At 36.6% G+C, this 18,093-nt stretch overlaps 1 protein-coding gene across 8 annotated transcripts in view; it reads left to right on the top strand.

Moving 5' to 3' along the window:
* The window catches only part of LOC137439901 (plasma membrane calcium-transporting ATPase 3), a 480,661-nt gene that overhangs the window by 193,488 nt on the left and 269,080 nt on the right, over window positions 1-18,093 (top strand). For all 8 annotated transcript variants that reach the window (XM_078768504.1, XM_078768497.1, XM_078768519.1 and 5 more), the window contains exon 4: window positions 13,124-13,381. In XM_078768504.1, the coding sequence (XP_078624630.1) occupies window positions 13,124-13,381 (258 nt within the window). The remainder of the gene's footprint in view (window positions 1-13,123; window positions 13,382-18,093) is intronic.

Below are 18,093 nucleotides of genomic sequence, written 5' to 3'. Positions count from 1 at the left end.
GTATAGAGAAGTATCCACTCTATTAGACTTTATAGTTTCCTTTTGAGAACTCAGGTCAATTGTGTAGATTGTATAAAGTTTTTGAAACGCAACCATATCCAAAATAGGTTCATTATTACCGTTGCTTTCACACACCTTTTGGTAAGACTTGTAGGCTTCCGCATAATCATTTTTTTCCCAATCAATTTCCAATCTATCTCGCGGATAAAATGTCCCATCAAGAGAAACCCGAAGTTGTTTCACCTTAGCATTATCACTCAGGGCATTATTCTTATTAGTACCGTCCTCTCCATCTGGTTTCTTAAAAATGAGCCATAGGTATCGTGGCTTTCCTTCAAGAACACCCAAATTCCAAGTGTAGGTAGTGTGTTCCAGTTTAACGTGTTGACATCTTCTTTTAAGGTATGATACATTTAGCGGTTTCTTTGAGTTAAGTCTTCTATTTAACATCTCTTCCGTTTTAAGATTAGGAGTATATTCACTAATATACCAACACAAATCATTAATAACAAATTTATTATTGTCGCCAAAAGCATTTTCAACCCCAAAAAGCAACCTATTTACATTATCATTCCTTTGTAGTTGAAATCTAATTTTAAGCCCATACAAAACTTTATCATAATCACAAAATCCAAATATACCTTTCAGAGGTACTGCTACCGTAAAACTATTCTCTGCTTTTGCGTCATCATTATACATTGACTTCCTTTGACTATAACCAGGGTCTGCGTTTGTTCCTGTTGACATATCAGGAATAAAACCTTCAACAGCTCCCTTACCCATTCTATCACTAAACGAATATAGTGTAAATTTCATCATTTCAGATGTAGCAGAGACATAATCAACCGCTTCAACCTCTTGTGTTCCAATATACAGGCGGACACTGTCAAACATTTTCCAGAAGAAATCATTTACGAGTGTAGCATTAGTATTATTCGCAGCCTTAGTGAATTTAAATTTACACAGCAAGAAACTATCAGCTATATTCAAGTAAGTTTGTTGATTATTTATTTCAAAACTTTTTGTTCCGTTTGAATTCCAGTCTGTTCCTGTTATAGCATTTACCTTAAAATAGTCTTCCTTTTTAGTGGAGTTTGAAATGATAATCGTATCATCCAAATCATAGATACTATCAATCGCTTCCATACTTGTATTTATATAGCATTAAAATTGTTGAAACCCTGACCCAAGTATTTTAATGATTTTTTGTCGTTCTTGTGAAGATAGTTGAGTTTTACCTTTTTTAATTTCTTTGATTGCTTGTAATTTATGAGACTCCTTTTGAGCATCTTTTATACTCTTTATAGCACCCGCAACTGAGCCCACGGCAGAAGCAGTTGAACCAATTAGGTCTTTATGTTTAAGGATGGTTGAACCAATACCCATTAGAGTATCAATTATCCCATCTCCTTTATTTCTAAATTGATGTCCCACACCCCGTTGTCTCTTTGGTTTATAGTATCCTCTCCCAAGAAACATACCTTCACCCTTATAGTATGGTGAAAGGAACATCCCATCCCCTGTAATTATTTTATATTTTCCCAACTCGTGTTTTCTCACAATAACCATTATTTATTTATTGAAAAACTTCACGTAGGTGAATTCTGATGGATATAATTTCATCATTAAAGGATATCATACGATTATCTTGGTCGGTTATCCTAAAATTTACTCTGTATATGGTTTTTCCTGACACAGGTAAATAGACAAGATTTTTTGGTTCCATATTAAATTTATAACCAATCGGGGTTGAGTATGCGCTGAATGAAAATATTGTATTTGTTCTTATTCCATCGTTATAAGCACCATCAATCAAATCACAATGAATTAATACTGAATTTATACCGGAGGATATTTGAATGACATTATCACTGTAAGACGTCCCGTTAGTTTCAACCTTTTTTGAAGAGAAACCCAATAGCTCTCTAAACGATTTTTCAATGGTGAAATCAACTTTATAATTATTTTTAAGTTTAATAGTTGATTTTGAAGTGTGTTTTTGAATATCTATTACAATATTTTTTGGTTCATCACCTTTTTCTTTCATAAGGCGAGAGACTTCTGAAGATATTTGAGAAATCTCGTAAGCACCGGGTGAAACGGTTATAGTTTTATATCCACTTCCTGGATTATAACTAAACTTGTTGTTTTTCTCTGTGATATTAAACAAGGTATTATAAGTCTCCATTGACAACAAAGAAGCCTCATATTCTTTTTTGGGGTCAAGTTGTAGTGGGTAAGGGAATGAAGCTGTGTAATCACTCGTTGTGAAATTAAAACTAAGAATTGTGCTTCTCATCTTATTTAATATCTAATAAAATATCTTTGTATTGACATTTATTAATTATTTTCATATTCATCAACTGATCTAAAATGGCGGATGCTTCATTAAAACAATTGTTGTTTCCAGCCTTCTTACTACCTAACAACAATAATAACCTATTAACTAATTGTGATGGGTCATTTGGAAGAAAACTAACACCCGAACCAAGCTTACTTAAAGCATCAATAATATGTTTCTCCTTCTCATTCTTCTTACTTTTACCAGCAACAGAAACTCCATAATCAAGTGTGTTTAGCAACTCAATATACTCTCTATCTTCCTCTCTTTCCATTTCAAGCGGTTCATCAAAATAAGGTGAATTAGAATGTCCATCTTTTGTTAGAAGAAACATTAATCTTGGGGTTAATTCAACATTTGGTTGGTCAGAACTTAAGAACACCAATTTATCATTAAATATCAATAACTTTTCTTTCACAAGATGGAACTGTGCTGGTTCTTCTGTTGGAATGAGACCTGCTCTGGTTTTTGAACCCTTCAAATATTCATTGTTTTGAAGAGCTTCTACAATATAATTGGAAAGTTTATTTACCTTCTCAAGATGCCGAAATAATCCTTCATCATCATATTCTAATTCTCCAAGTTCTTGCTCTGTCATTTGACTAAAATCTTTGAGCATTTGAAATTTTTTTGGAGTAAATTCTACCATGGGAACTGTAGGTGAAATCGTTTGTTGAGTTTTTAAAAGTGGTTTAAAAAATTTCTCTTGTTTTCTTTCAAAGGCTTCTTCACCAGTTAGTTTCTGTCTCCTTTTCTTCTTTATGTCTTCCTGTTGCTTTACAACTTTTGAAAGCAACTCTTGATGTTCTTTAAACTTTCTTACTCTTTCTTCGGTATTCATTTTCTGTATTTATTTATTGAAAAATATCATTTAGTATCTCATCTTGTTTCACAACAATATATTTATATTTTCCGATCGTGTGTTTCATATTATTTTCAAATTCCTTCTTACTACGTAATGTAGAACAATTATCTCTCCAAAAATTATTTGTATCTATTGAATTTAACTTAAATAAAATAAAAGTATTAGCATTGTTTCTTATTGAGCGCCGAGGGAGTTGAAAATATGACTGACTAAGATAAATACAATTACAAGAAGAATGTCTCCCTCTTGTATAGTAGCTATCCATTACTGTTTGGTTTCTCTCATTAACACAATCATCAAAGATAACGAGGTTCTTTTTTGATTTATCTAAATCTTGAGGTGAAGGTATATCATCCGTATTATCACTGAGAATACAAGTTATGGGTTTTAGTTTTGATTTTGATTTCTGTGTATCACAAAATAATTGTATTATATCATCAATATTATAATCATTTAGTTTGTTTTGAAGTTTAAATAAACCGATAATGTCTTCCTTTTTAAGACCCGCATTAAAACCCTGTGAGAGTAGTTGATACTCAGGTTGAAAACTTGACTTTGTAAAAATTATTAAATTATCATAATCTAAAAAATTAGGACTAAGGAGCATCTTTAAAAGTAAACAGGTTTTTCCACATCCGCTTGAACCGACTATTAGACATCTCAATGAATTTGGAAGATTTTTATGGTTATTAAATTTTATCTTATTTTCCCAAACAGGTAAAAAATCATTCATTTATATATTTGGAAAACAAGTCATCTAACTTTTTTTGAGTTTTTTGAGAAACTCTATATTTTATCCTGAGTTCAGGTTTAATTTCAAAATAATCCATTATTTTGTTTATATAGTATCTTGTATTAACATTTCCATTAAAATTATTTTGAATAATAAATATCATTAAACCCTTATACATTTCCTCAATACAAATAGTCTCTTCCCTTGTAAGAAATGGTGTATTATCCCCATAATACTTAACATTCATCTCTCTTATTAATCTTGTAAAGTAATTCATTTTTGGTTCTAATTTAAAAGAGTTATATATTTTTCTATATTTTTTATTATCATTAATTAGAAGATAATCACAGAAAATACATTGTTTATATGCTTCTGATTCTGTATTAAGCCCCACTCTACCACAAGCCGGACAATTCTCTAATTTATCATATGGAGAGTCTGGAAATTCTAAATATCCTTCAGAATTTATCATATTTATATAGTAAAATTATACTTAAAACAAAGTGCCTTTTTTAGAGGCTTTTTTAAAGATGAAACTGTGCTTAAAGTAAAACACCTTTGAGCTTTTCAACTCGTTTTATGTATATAACTTTACTTAAACTAAACGCAAATTTATTAGCTAATAAATACAATGTTTCAAAACACAAAAGACAAATTTCAATCAATCTCTACTTCGGTGGAAGATATAGAAAAATATGTCAAAGATGTTAAATTGAACAAAGATAAATATGGAAATTTTTGGATTAAACCCATAATGGAGAATAACATGTGTCCTTTTATTAAATTTACAGGACAAGCTATGTTAATTAATAACTCTATTAAAGTAAATTTGACAAAAGTTTCTCCACTACTACTAACAATTTACTCAAAGCTTGAAAAGATCATTGATAAAGAAGCTTTGAAAATGAATGATAAAACCATCAACGATTCTAGAGGAAACATTTGTATATTCTTTAATAGACCCAAAGATGTGGGTGAAATTAATAATATGAATATTAGTGGTGAACTATCATTCCGTACTCTGATTATTAGAGATTATTTGAAAATAACATTTAATGTAAAAAATATTGTGGTTATTAGTTCTAATGAAAGAAAATATATAGATATTGATGGAAGTTTAATGGTATGTAAATGAGTGATATTAACAGTCAATACTCTGAGAGTTATTATACTGAGAGTCTAGGATCTGAAGATAGTTATGATACTAATAGTTTGTGTTCAAATGATAGTTATGAGAGTAGCTTTATTGATGACTCAGATAGTGAAATTGAAATTGATGAACTAGAGTATCTAAACTTTCTGGCTAATACATAGACGCTTTACTTTAAGTAAAGTTATATATATAAAACGTGTTGAAAAGCTCAAAGGTGCTATTTTCTGGCTTTCTGGGCCCTGTGCTATTTCTGGTCTTCATCAATGATCTCTCTGACTCTCTTGAAAATCCTCTCTAGCTCTTTGCTGATGACTCTACTCTATGTCGCTCCATTCCTCATCCCTCAGATCAGCAGTCTGCAGCCTCCTCACTCTCTGCAGACCTGGACAAAATCACAGACTGGGCAAACAAATGGAACATGTCTTTCAATCCTGATAAATCTCACACTCTTACGATGTCTCTCCGAAAGGACCGACTGGACAACCCTCCCATCTACTTTCTCAACAATCCTCTCCAAGAAGTTCTGTCGCTCAAGCTTTTGGGTCTCACTATCTGCCATGATCTTTCTTGGGAAAACCACATTTCCAAGCTCGCCTCCAAAGCCAGTCGCCGACTGGGCATCCTCCGTCGTGCGAAGTCCTTCCTTGGCACACCTGAGCTCCTCACCACATACAAGGCTTTCATCCGCAGCTCAATGGAATACTGTTCCCCCCTCTGGGCTGGTGCTCCTGCCTCACACCTTGCTCGGCTTCACGCTGTTGAGGCCAAAGCTTTCAGAATCATTGGAATCTCCTGCGATGTAGTCAACTCCGAGGGCCTTTCACTCACTCACCGCAGGCAGGTTGGTGGTCTTTCTGTCTTCTACCGACTCCTCTCTGGCCTTGCTCCCCCAGAGAGGAGTTGGTTTGTCTTTTTTGTGATTATTGTTAGCTCTTTCACGAGCCTCGATCTTGTATACAAAAAAAAAATAAAAATAAAAAAAAAAAAAAAAAAATAAATAAAATAAAATAAAATAAAATAAAAAAAAAAAAAAAAAAAAAAAAAAAAAATTAAAAAAAAAAAAAAAAAAAAAAAAAAAAAAAAAAAAAGGTGTTTTACTTTAAGTAAAGTTATATACATAAAACGAGTTGAAAAGCTCAAAGGTGTTTTACTTTAAGTAAAGTTATATGCATAAAACGAGTTGAAAAGCTCAAAGGTGTTTTACTTTAAGTAAAGTTATATACATAAAACGAGTTGAAAAGCTCAAAGGTGTTTTACTTTAAGTAAAGTTATATACATAAAACGAGTTGAAAAGCTCAAAGGTGTTTTACTTTAAGTAAAGTTATATACATAAAACGAGTTGAAAAGCTCAAAGGTGTTTTACTTTAAGTAAAGTTATATACATAAAACGAGTTGAAAAGCTCAAAGGTATTTTACTTTAAGTAAAGTTATATACATAAAACGAGTTGAAAAACTCAAAGGTGTTTTACTTTAAGTAAAGTTATATACATAAAACGAGTTGAAAAGCTCAAAGGTGTTTACTTTAAGCACAGTTTCATCTTTTAAAAAGCCTCTAAAAAAGGCACTTTGTTTTAAGTATAATTTTACTATATAAATAAATATGATCAAAGCAACGTATTGCGATGTTTGTGAACAAGAATATAAACAATACAAAAGACACCTTAAAACTAACAAACACACATTTAATCTACTTCACCTACTATCTCCTATTCAGAAGGAAACAAAACACTGTTCTGCATGTAATAAAAATATCCTCAAGAAAGGCTTCGAAATACATCTTAAAACAATTCTACATTTATCAAATTTTATCACAACTAAAAACTCTGATGGCGCATTCAAAGAACATATTAAAATAAGAGTCTTTAACTTCAAACCTCCTGAACCAGAGTCTATAGTTGATGCTGTAGAAAGAGTTAAACCTGTTGTTCAAACGTTGATTGAAAAAACACTAAAAGAAATGAAACCACTTAAATTTTATATGGGAGTAAAATTAGAAATGACAAAGGACGAAGGAGTTATAGATACACCATACATGAGAACTGAGCCACACTTTATATCTTCATATCAAGATTTTAAAACATCAGGAGTCTATGATGAACTTATTAAACAAGAGCAAGATGTGGATAATTCAATCGTAGGAAGTGGATTCAATATAGGAAAAATTATTTACATAGACATTCATATTCTTAAATCAGATCCTCTAAAAGCTTCTTCCTACATTGATTTACCCAGTGTTATCAAAAATAGAAAAGCAGTTATCAATATCAAAAATAAAGACAATAAATGTTTTCTCTGGTCTATTCTAGCACACTTACATCCTCCACATTTTCATGATGAAAGAGTATCTCATTATAAAAAATATGAGAATACATTAAATACGAAAGATCTAAAGTTTCCGATGGCTTTAAATGATATTCCTAAATTTGAAAAGATAAATAATTTATCAGTTAATGTTTATGGTCTAACAGAAACAAACAGCATTCAGGTTTTAAAGCTTTCTGACAATTGTAAACAAACTCATATTAATCTTCTATATTTTAATTCAGAGGAAAATTCACATTATACATACATTAAAGATATTGCTAAATTAATAAAACCACAAGTATGTAAAAGAACAAATAAAATATATATTTGTTTGCGTTGTCTTAACTTCTTCCATACACAAGAAAGATTAGATAAACATTCAAATTATTGTGGTGAACATAAATCAACGGTAATCAATATGCCTAAAGAAGGCTCAAATATCACATTCAAAGATGAAAAGAAAAAGATCAAACATCCATTTGTTATATATGCTGATTTTGAAAGTATTCTAGAAAAAATAGATACTGCTTCTCCAGATCCAAAAGATTCATACACAAATAAATATCAAAAACATACTCCTTGTGGTTTTTGTTATTATATCAAATCATCCGTTGGTGATAAATATAACAAGTTAGAGGAGTATAGAGGCTCAAATACCCCAGAGGAGTTTGTGAAACGACTAGAAAAAGACTGTGTCCGATTAACCAAGATAATGAGAGAAACTAATAAACCAATGTCTTTGACGAGTGAACAGAAAAGGGAATTTAGAAAAAACAATGTTTGTCATATTTGTGAGGAAAAAATTGGTGAAGGTCTAAAGGTTAGAGATCATTGTCATCTCACTGGTAAATATAGAGGTCCAGCTCATCAAAGTTGTAATATTAATTATCAACTCCCCTCTTTCATTCCTGTCTTTCTTCATAACAATGCTCATTATGATACGCATCTATTTATTAATGAACTTTCAAAGACATCTGGACACATTTCAGCAATTCCTAACACAGATCAGAAATACATTTCATTCACAAAAACAATTCACACATCTCCTATTACTCATATCAGATTTCTTGATACATTTAAATTCATGGCAAGTCCATTGGCTAACTTGGTTCAAAATCTAAAAGAGTTTCCATGTCTTTCAGAGTATTTTTCAGATAAAGATTTTCTAACACAAAAGGGAATTTACCCCTATGACTATATGGACTCATTTGAGAGATTCAATGAAACACAACTTCCTTTAAAAGAAAATTTCGATAACAAATTAAACAACAGTCATATATCTGATAAAGATTATGTACACGCACAAAATGTTTGGGAAAAATATAACATCAAGAATCTTGGTGAGTATCACGATTTGTATCTCAAAACTGATGTGCTTTTATTGGCCGATGTATTTGAAGCCTTTAGATCTGTTTGTCGCACTGGATATGGATTGGATCCTGCTCACTACTACACAGCACCTGGATTGGCTTGGAGCGCGATGTTGAAAATGACAAAACAAGATTTGGATTTGATAACCGATGTCGATATGCTTTTGATGATTGAAAAGGCAAAAAGAGGTGGAATTTCACAAGTATGCTCGAGCAGCTACTCAAAAGCAAATAACAAATATCTTCCAAATTATGATTCAACGAAAGAGAGTTCTTACTTGATGTACTATGACGCAAACAACTTGTATGGCTGGGCAATGTCTCAAGCTCTTCCTTATGGGAAACTAAGATGGGTAAAGGAAAAAGACTACACAAAGGTTTTACAAGATGTATGTATCTCTACACAAAAACAATTGGATGATTCAAAGGTTGGTTATTATTTTGAGGTTGATTTAAAATATCCTGAAGAACTTCATATCAAACATAAAGATCTTCCATTTGCTTGTGAGAAAGAAAGTCCAAAGAAAGAATGGTTGAGTGATTATCAACGATCGTTTGATATAGGTGAATCAACAGAAAAATTACTTACTACATTATATAACAAGAAAAATTATGTACTACACCAAAGAAATTTGCGACAATATTTATCAAAAGGTCTAAGAGTAGAGAAGATCCACAGGGTTCTAAAGTTCAATCAAAGTCATTGGTTAAAGGGGTACATTGATTTTAATACACAAAGAAGAACAGAGTCAAAAACAGATTTTGAGAAAGACTTTTATAAATTAATGAATAATGCGGTCTTTGGTAAGACCATGGAGAATGTGAGGAAAAGACAAAATATCAGACTAGCAACATCTTGGGAACAAGCATCAAAATTAATTAATAGACCGAGTTTTACTAGAGCTGAGGTCTTTACTGAGAACTTTTGTGCGATCCATTTGGTTAAAGAGAGTATTGAAATGGACAAACCTATTTACATTGGAACATCAATTCTTGACTTGTCAAAGTCATTAATGTATGATTACTTTTATATTAATCTAAAATCAAAGTATAAGGATAATGTGTCATTGTTGTATATGGATACTGATAGTTTTATTTTGAAAATTAATACTGATGATGTTTATTCAGATATGAAAAAGGACATTAATATCTATGATACAAGTAATTACAGTCCAGAGAGTGAGTTGTTCTCTTCTAAAAATAAAAAGGTGATTGGAAAGTTCAAGGATGAATTGGGAGGAAATGTTATGAGTGAATTTGTGGGATTGAGGTCGAAGGCTTATGCTTATAAATACATTGTGAATAACGTTGAAAAGACTGATAAGAAGTTAAAAGGTATAAAGAAAAATGTCATTAAAGAAACAATAAACTTTAAGGATTATTATAACTGTTTAACAACAAAGAAAGAAGAGTTTAGAAAGATTAATGGAATAAGAAGTTATAAACATCAATTATATTCAGAAGAGGTGAATAAGAAAGCATTGGGGGCTTTTGATGATAAGAGGTTTATTTTAGAAAATGGAATTGATCGTCTCCCTTATGGTTATATAAGTATATAAGATATATATATATATAAGTGATAAGTTAAAAAGGGGGGTTAGGGATTTTAACGGGCTACCGCCACCTTTTTTACTATTATATAAATGATAGAACCAAGTATCAACCAGACTAAAGAGTGGAGGTGTAATCAACCTTGGTATATAAATGGAAAACATAACGAATGTGAAAAATATCAGATTCAAGAGGTTGAGAGAATCACTGGTCAGAAGGTTCTCAAGACGGATAAACGTATTCATTTGTTAAGTGGGGTAATGGAGGGTGGGAAGAAAAATATATTAGAGTGGAGTGAGAACTTTAATGGTTATCAATCGGATAATAAATATTATAATTTTAAAATGGTATGTGGGAGAGGAGGAGGTCAAACAAGAACCCTCCGTGAAACATACCACTTTATACTTTCACAACAAAAGGTTAAGGAACCTGTATACTTTATAAATATACTTGATGGGGATGAGTTCTATAGGAGAATGGAACTCTTAAAAAAGTTAGAAAGAGATAATATATTTATAGGCTCATTAGCAGAGTGGTCTAAGGAACTACATTAAGGGGGTAGTGGGGGGAATAGGGTAAAATTTACATGTAAGTGAGAATGATCATAGGTTCATAAGGCTAGAAGGATTATAGGTTCATAAAGGAAGAAAATCATAGGTTCATAAGGCGAGAAGGATCATAGGTTCATAAGGTGAGAAGGATTATAGGTTCATAAGGCGAGAAGGATTATAGGTTCATAAGGCGAGAAGGATTATAGGTTCATAGAGGGAGAAATAGAGGTGTTTATGATTTTTTTAAAAACAGGGGGGTAAATGACATTAGATAGGGATTTCCCATGTTAAACGGAGGTGTCCCAGAAGCAACATTTATCACCTACTCACCCTGTATGTAAAATGATGGTGGAGCAATTGTTCCCTTCCAATTTGTGTGTTCAATGGAAGAGTTATTTGCCTGAAGGTGAAGAGGTTTTTTTGAATGTTTTTATTTTAACAGTTGAGTTGGTAGAATTGTTTTTTAATTCCATTACCGTATTCATTCATTCATCATTGTTGAGTCATTTTTGAATGGCCATAGCCTCCAACCACTCTCCTTCCTCTCACACTTTTATCCCCATCCCATTTCTCATTATTTTCACTGATCCATTTTCCTTTCTTATTTTTACTCTAAAATTCACCATGCCATCCCCCCTCCCCTCCTCTCGTCTCCCATTCCCCCTCAGCCCCCATGTTTCCCCTTGATTCCTGCTTCCACCTCCCTTGGCCTGACCTTTTGGTTGCCCCTCTGCTTTCATCTCCTTTTTATTTTTCATGAACAAATATACTTTTGCCTTTGACCTAGATTGCCTAAGTGGGATAGAAGAGTTTCTCAAAGGTCAATTTATGCTTTTGTCAATGCTGTTCTGAACATGGTGAACAGCACTTTTGTATATCAAATTAGATGGTAATTGGTTTTTTAAAAATTGGAAGAGTTTCTGTCGTTGATGTATTTTAATCAGTCACCTAAGAGCAATCTGAAGTACTATTTGTACTTGCAAGAAATCTTTGCAAGAAATCTTGCTTTGCAATTGCAATCTTTGCAATTGCTTTGCAATCTTTGCAATCTTTGCAAGAAATCTTTGCAATCTACTTGCAAGACTTTTTGTACTATCCCCATTAAACCTCAGCTTTCTACCCCACCCCCCATGCTCGTTAAATCGCTCAATTTTGTCTTTTCGATTTCGTTATTTTTTGTTTATGTAAACATTTCGAAATCCAAGTAATTAGTTTCACAAGCTTGTCTTTTTGCACATTCATAATCCTGAAAAATATTGAACATTAAAGCATGTACTCAAAGCCTGTGAAGCATGTGACTTGCAATCTCTTAAATTTTCCTGTGAAAGCCATCTCTAATGCATTTAGGGCATCAAACAAAAATAGATAGAAAATTACACAAGCGTGAGAAATGGTTCATTCACTCCTTTTAATTATTATTTTTTTAAACCACCTGTGGAACAAAATTTCCTAGTCTCTCCAGTTTCATTCTTCCCTCCAGGGCTTCAAGATAATGGTTCACCACCATCTCAGGTTCCCCATCCAACACCTTGATGTTTTCTATCCCCATTAAACCTCAGCTTTCTACAGTCAGACAGTCCTCAGCTGTCCGTTGCCTTCCTTCTGTTCCATCGACAGTGAATTGGCCTCTTTCAGTCGATTAGCTCTTATTTGAGTTTGGCCTTTTTGTTAAAGTGGATTATTATCCCCACCCTTTTTGAAAAATAACAAAAACGGGGGGGATATTTTAATTGGCTTTGTCCATCTGTCCGTCCATCATGCTATCTCTTCCTAAAGGATTTTGCAGTAATTCACCAAACCTGACAGTTATGATCGCCATATGCCAAGAAGGTGTGAGAGCAGTATCGTTTTTGCCGCCACCCCCCCCCCCCCGGGTGGGATCAAGGGTCAGGATAAGAAAAATGCAATTACGGACACTTTTTATTTTTTATTTTTAAGAAACATTGTGTATGCAATCAACATTGGGGGTTTCATAAAGTATCTAATGGATTTTTTGGATTGGACGACCACTTCATGCCCCAGGGTGTGGACTTGGTGTCAAAATGGGAAGTTTTGTTTAACTCAAACTTTGAAATTGGACTGACCATTCCTGGTAGAACTTTTTGCCATCTTTAAACTTTACTTAAAGTGGGAAGTGTTGTGATTTGTGATGGCGCGCCATCGATTTTGCTCTTGTTTGTGGTTTTGTTTGCCAACTCTTGGTGCAAGTAATGTTGTTTCTTTGCATACTATATGAGCAATATCTCCTGTTTCAGTGTGTGGGGCAGCATTGGGCAGTGTTGAGGAAGATGGCGAGGCAGAGGCTGGCTGGATTGAAGGTGCAGCTATCTTGCTGTCCGTTGCCTGTGTTGTTGTTGTCACCGCGTTCAACGATTGGAGTAAAGAAAAGCAATTCCGTGGCCTTCAGAACCGCATCGAACAGGAGCAGAAGTTTTCGGTGATGCGTGGTGGACAAGTAGTACAAATCCCTGTAGCAGAGATGGTTGTGGGTGATATTGCACATGTGAAATACGGTAAGCAAGCTAGCAAGCATCATGATGTTTGTGGAATTGTTTTATAGAATGTAAGGATTTTGTTTTATGCACTTGAAACAAAAGGAGTTCCATTTTTAGTTCCAGTAATTTTCACAATGTTTGATTTAGTCAGGTTCACTATGTTTTTTCGTTCAAAATCATGGTAGATTAGCAAACCTATACATTTTTGGAAACGTTATTACATGGAAAATCTGAAAATCAATGTTTACATTTGCGGTGTTTACATTTGCGGATTTTCAAAATGGCCACCATAAAAATACATATTTTGCTCTATTTCTGCCTCCAATTACCCTAAAAACTTTAAAAAATATATACTAAGCCTATGTTTTCAGGTACAAGGAATCCATTGGTGACATAATCAGACTTCTGACTGTAACAGTTCTTTCTTTTTTCAGGAAATATGCATCCAGGGAGCAGCCATTGATACAAAAAAAATTCCATTAATATATTTATTTTACATTATTATTGTGACACATTTTGATGTTATTTTGAATTCCTCACACCTATTTTGAATTATTGTGACACATTTTGATGTTATTAACTGCCTGTACAAAATGATAACATGTATTTTATTATGCAACTTACCGTGAATATAAAGACAGTATTTTGCAATTCAAAACCTTTGATTCGTGTCTTACCATTCCCCATAGCACTAATTTGATACTTTCATTGGATTCCTTGTCCCTGAAAATATAGGTTTAGTATATTTTAAAAAGTTTTTAGGGTAATTAGAGGCAGAAATAGAGCAAAATATGTATTTTTATGGCGGCCATTTTGAAAATCCGCAAATGTAAACACCGCAAATGTAAACATTGATTTTCAGATTCCTTATGCTATAACCTTTCCAAAAATGTATAGGTTTGCTAATCTACCATGATTTTGAACGAAATATAATTTATTGACATAGTGAACCTGACTAATTCCCTGATTTTCAAAGGATGCTTGGAAAGTAAATCGTGTTGTGATTGTCTCTCGACTTAACGGAATATTATACTTGGTGTCTGAATAAGTGCTGCTTTTTTGGGGGGAGGAAGGGTTGAAAGGAAGGGGGTTCTATCCAAGATCAATGCTTTGATGGCAGAGGTTGGTGACAGGGTAAGAAGGCAAAGTAACTTATATTGGGGGTCATGGGGCAACAGTTGGGCACTAACCGAGGCAATGAATATATATATATATATATATATATATATATATATATATATATATATATATATATACATACACACACACACACACACAACATACACACAACATGCATTTTAAAGGCCATTTTCCCTGCTAGAGTGGGGGTTAGCCTTGCGGTCCCCATGACAATCTTCTCCATTTTGCCCTATTTTCTGCATCTCTCCTTGTTAACCCCCTCGCCCGCATTTCTTCTTCCACCATCTTTAGCCAAGTCTTTCTCGGTCTTCCCCGTCCTCTACTTCCTTCTAATGCATTTCCATCACTCTTCTCAACCAGTCACTTTCATCCTTCCTCAACACATGACCAAACCATCTCAACCTGTTCCTCTTCACAGCATCAATCACAGGCTCTATTCCCATCATCTTTCGCAATTCATCATTTGTCTTCCTCTCTCTCAACGATACTCCACACATCCACCGAACCATTCGCATTTCCACCCTTTCCAACCTTCGTTGCTGCTCTACGTTCATTACCCATGTCTCGCTCCCATAAATCATAACACTTCTCACACATGCAGCATACACCTTTCCCTTCAGCTTCAATGACACTCCCCTCATCATCAGCATGCCACTCAGTTCCCGAAACTTCTTCCATGCATATCTCACTCGAGCAACCGTTGCCGAGTCTGATCCACCTTCTCCATTCAGCATGTCTCCGAGGTAGCAAAATGTTTTCACACCTTCCAGCTTCACGCCGTCTCCAAGATCCAACTCAACATTTCCTCCATCTGCAGCTCCCTCTGTGCACACCTTACATTTGAATGTAGCTGCCACACTGGTTAATGACCCTCTCAGACCACTACGTTTTTGATGAACCCACTAAGCGCACATTGTACATTGAATGGAGTTCACTCCGACACCCTTCCTACACACAGCACAGGGCCACTTCCCAGTTCTTTCCACCTCACCACATGCTTTACCACTTGCCATCACCTTCGTCTTTCCGATATTCACCTTTAGACCTTTTGTCTCCATACATTCCTTCCACGTGTTCATCTTTTCCTTCAGTCCATCCATACTTTCCGCAATCAACACCAGATCATCTGCATACAACAACTCCCACGGTAACCCCTCCTTTACGTTCTGAGCCAGCACCTCCATCACAGCTACAAATAATAGTGGACTTAGTACCGACCCCTGATGCACTCCCACCTTCACCTCAAACTCACCACTGTTCCCGTCCTTCGTCCTTACAGCTGTGCGCGCTCTTTTGTACATTGCCATTACTACTCTGATCAACCATTCCTCCACTCCTAACTTCCTCAATGCCCATGTCAATACTTTGCGTGGTACCCTATCGAATGCTTTCTCCAGATCAACAAACCCAAGAAACAACTTCTTCCTCTTCTCCATGTGCTTCTCCTGCAACTGCCTCACAATGAAAAGCGCGTCTGTCGTTCCTCTTCCTGGCATGAATCCAAACTGCATTTCGTCGATCTTCACTTTCTTCCTTATCCTCCTCTCCAACACCCTTTCCAATACCTTCATTCCATGCTCCAATAACTTTATCGCTCGGTACGAGCCACACTCCAGAGGGTCACCTTTCCCCTTGTATAGAGGGATGAGGGTACTCAGTTCCCAATCCATTGGAATGCGGCCTTCTTTCACCACCAGATTACAGATCTCTGTCATTCTCTTTACACCCCAACTTCCTGCTGCCCTCAACATATCTCCCACAACTCCCGTCGGCCCTCCCGCTTTTCTACCCTTCATTGCTTTTATCGCTTCCTCAACTTCCTTCTCAGTTATCTTCTCTGCCGGTCCTAAAACAGGGTTACTCTCTGTAGTGAAATTATACCAAGGTGAACCCAGGAGTGTGCTCGCTACGAAAGGGGCGTCTATAAGACCCGGGACAACCGGGGCACGCGGACACTCCAGCGGAACTCACTGTGACATAGTCCTGTAGTTTGAATGGTATGTACGCCCCTAAATGCTGCGCTGACTGTCCTCTCTATTGGACCATTGCCTTATTGAATCGACCATTGCTCATGAAATACTCTGCTTTTAATGCCTGTTGCATGAATGTATTTTTACAGGATGTACTTCAGATCTAAATGATATTAAACCTACCCAGAGGTCAAGTCGTGTCTGAGCTTGATTTTCACGACATTTAATATCATTTAGATCGCCGGAATGGCTGACCACAAGATGATCGTGGTACCGATCCTCGGAGCCGACCCTCAAGCTGAGGGATCTGCATCGGAGTTCGCTCACTGGCTCAACACGCTGGAGAATTACTTTGCTGCTCACGAGACAGAGCCCACCGCTGCGATAAAGCTGTCCGTGTTACAGTCGAAAGTCTATCACACCGTTTTCCGGAACATTTCTCGATTTGGGACGTACGCTACGGCTCTAGCCGAGCTGAAGCGCCTCTACGTAAAGACACGGAGCGCTGTGCACGGCCGGCATCAACTCTCTCAGCGGCGACAGCAACCATCTGAATCGATCGATCGCTTCACGCAGGAGTTGCGCTACCTGTTGGCAGACTGCGTGCAGGACGTCCGGACCCACGAGCAAGTGCAGGACGATTTGCTCCGAGATTCATTCATCTCCGGAATTAGTTCTGGCGTCTTGCGGCTCCGACTCTTGGAGGTCGCGGATCTGACATTTACAGAAGCACTACGGCTGGCACGCGTATACACAGATGCCCGAGAACAATTGACCGCATATGATCACCCACGAGTCGTGGCGGGGACCTCGCAACTCGCGCGACCGGAGAGGGCTACCGCCGAGGATACGGAGGGGGACCCGACCACTACGGCCGAGTCACTGGAAGCTCCTGAAGCGGATGCCGCTTCCGGCCTCACTGCTGCCGCCGCTGCCCGGCCACGGCCTGACCGGTATGCAAAATGTTATTTTTGTGGGAATCGGCAACACCCTCGCTCTGAATGCCCGGCCCGGGAGGCGACATGCCACCTGTGCTCCACCAAGGGCCATTTTGCAAAGGTCTGCAGGAAGGCCGCTCGGGGCACGCGTCCCCGCGCGACCTTGAATGGGCTCATCGCGGAGCCAACGGATCGAGCGCCGGACGGGGCGCCTCACTCGGCTTTGAAGAGCCGCTCTCCTTCTCGCGGGCCTCTGGCTACACGCCCGACCTTGGTGAGATACACCGGGCCGCCGAAACAAATGGCGCGAACGCGACCGGCCACAGCGCGACCGACCTTGACTGGCGTTCGAACGCCTACTTCAAACAAGCGACATGCTCTTGCTTTGGAAACTCCTCTCGAAGTGCGGCAAACGCAGCACGTGACTCGAGCCCCATCTGACGGCAGCTTTTACGAATTACATGCACCCACTTTGGCATATGAATCTGCAGACGGCAGAGATCTTTCTAACGTGACGCGAGCGCCCTCTGGCGGCGGCTCTTACGAATTACATGCACCCACTTTGGCATATGGATCTGCAGACGGCAGAGATCTTTCTCACGTGGCTCGAGCGCCATCTGGCGGCTGCTCTTACGACCAACACACACCCACTCTGGCAAATGAAACTGCTGATGAGCCAACT

This window comes from Myxine glutinosa, chromosome 1 (assembly GCF_964187855.1).
Source record: "Myxine glutinosa chromosome 1, kmMyxGlut1.1, whole genome shotgun sequence".
NCBI classification, from domain to species: domain Eukaryota; kingdom Metazoa; phylum Chordata; class Myxini; order Myxiniformes; family Myxinidae; genus Myxine; species Myxine glutinosa.
This window is presented reverse-complemented; position numbering and strand designations above follow the sequence as displayed.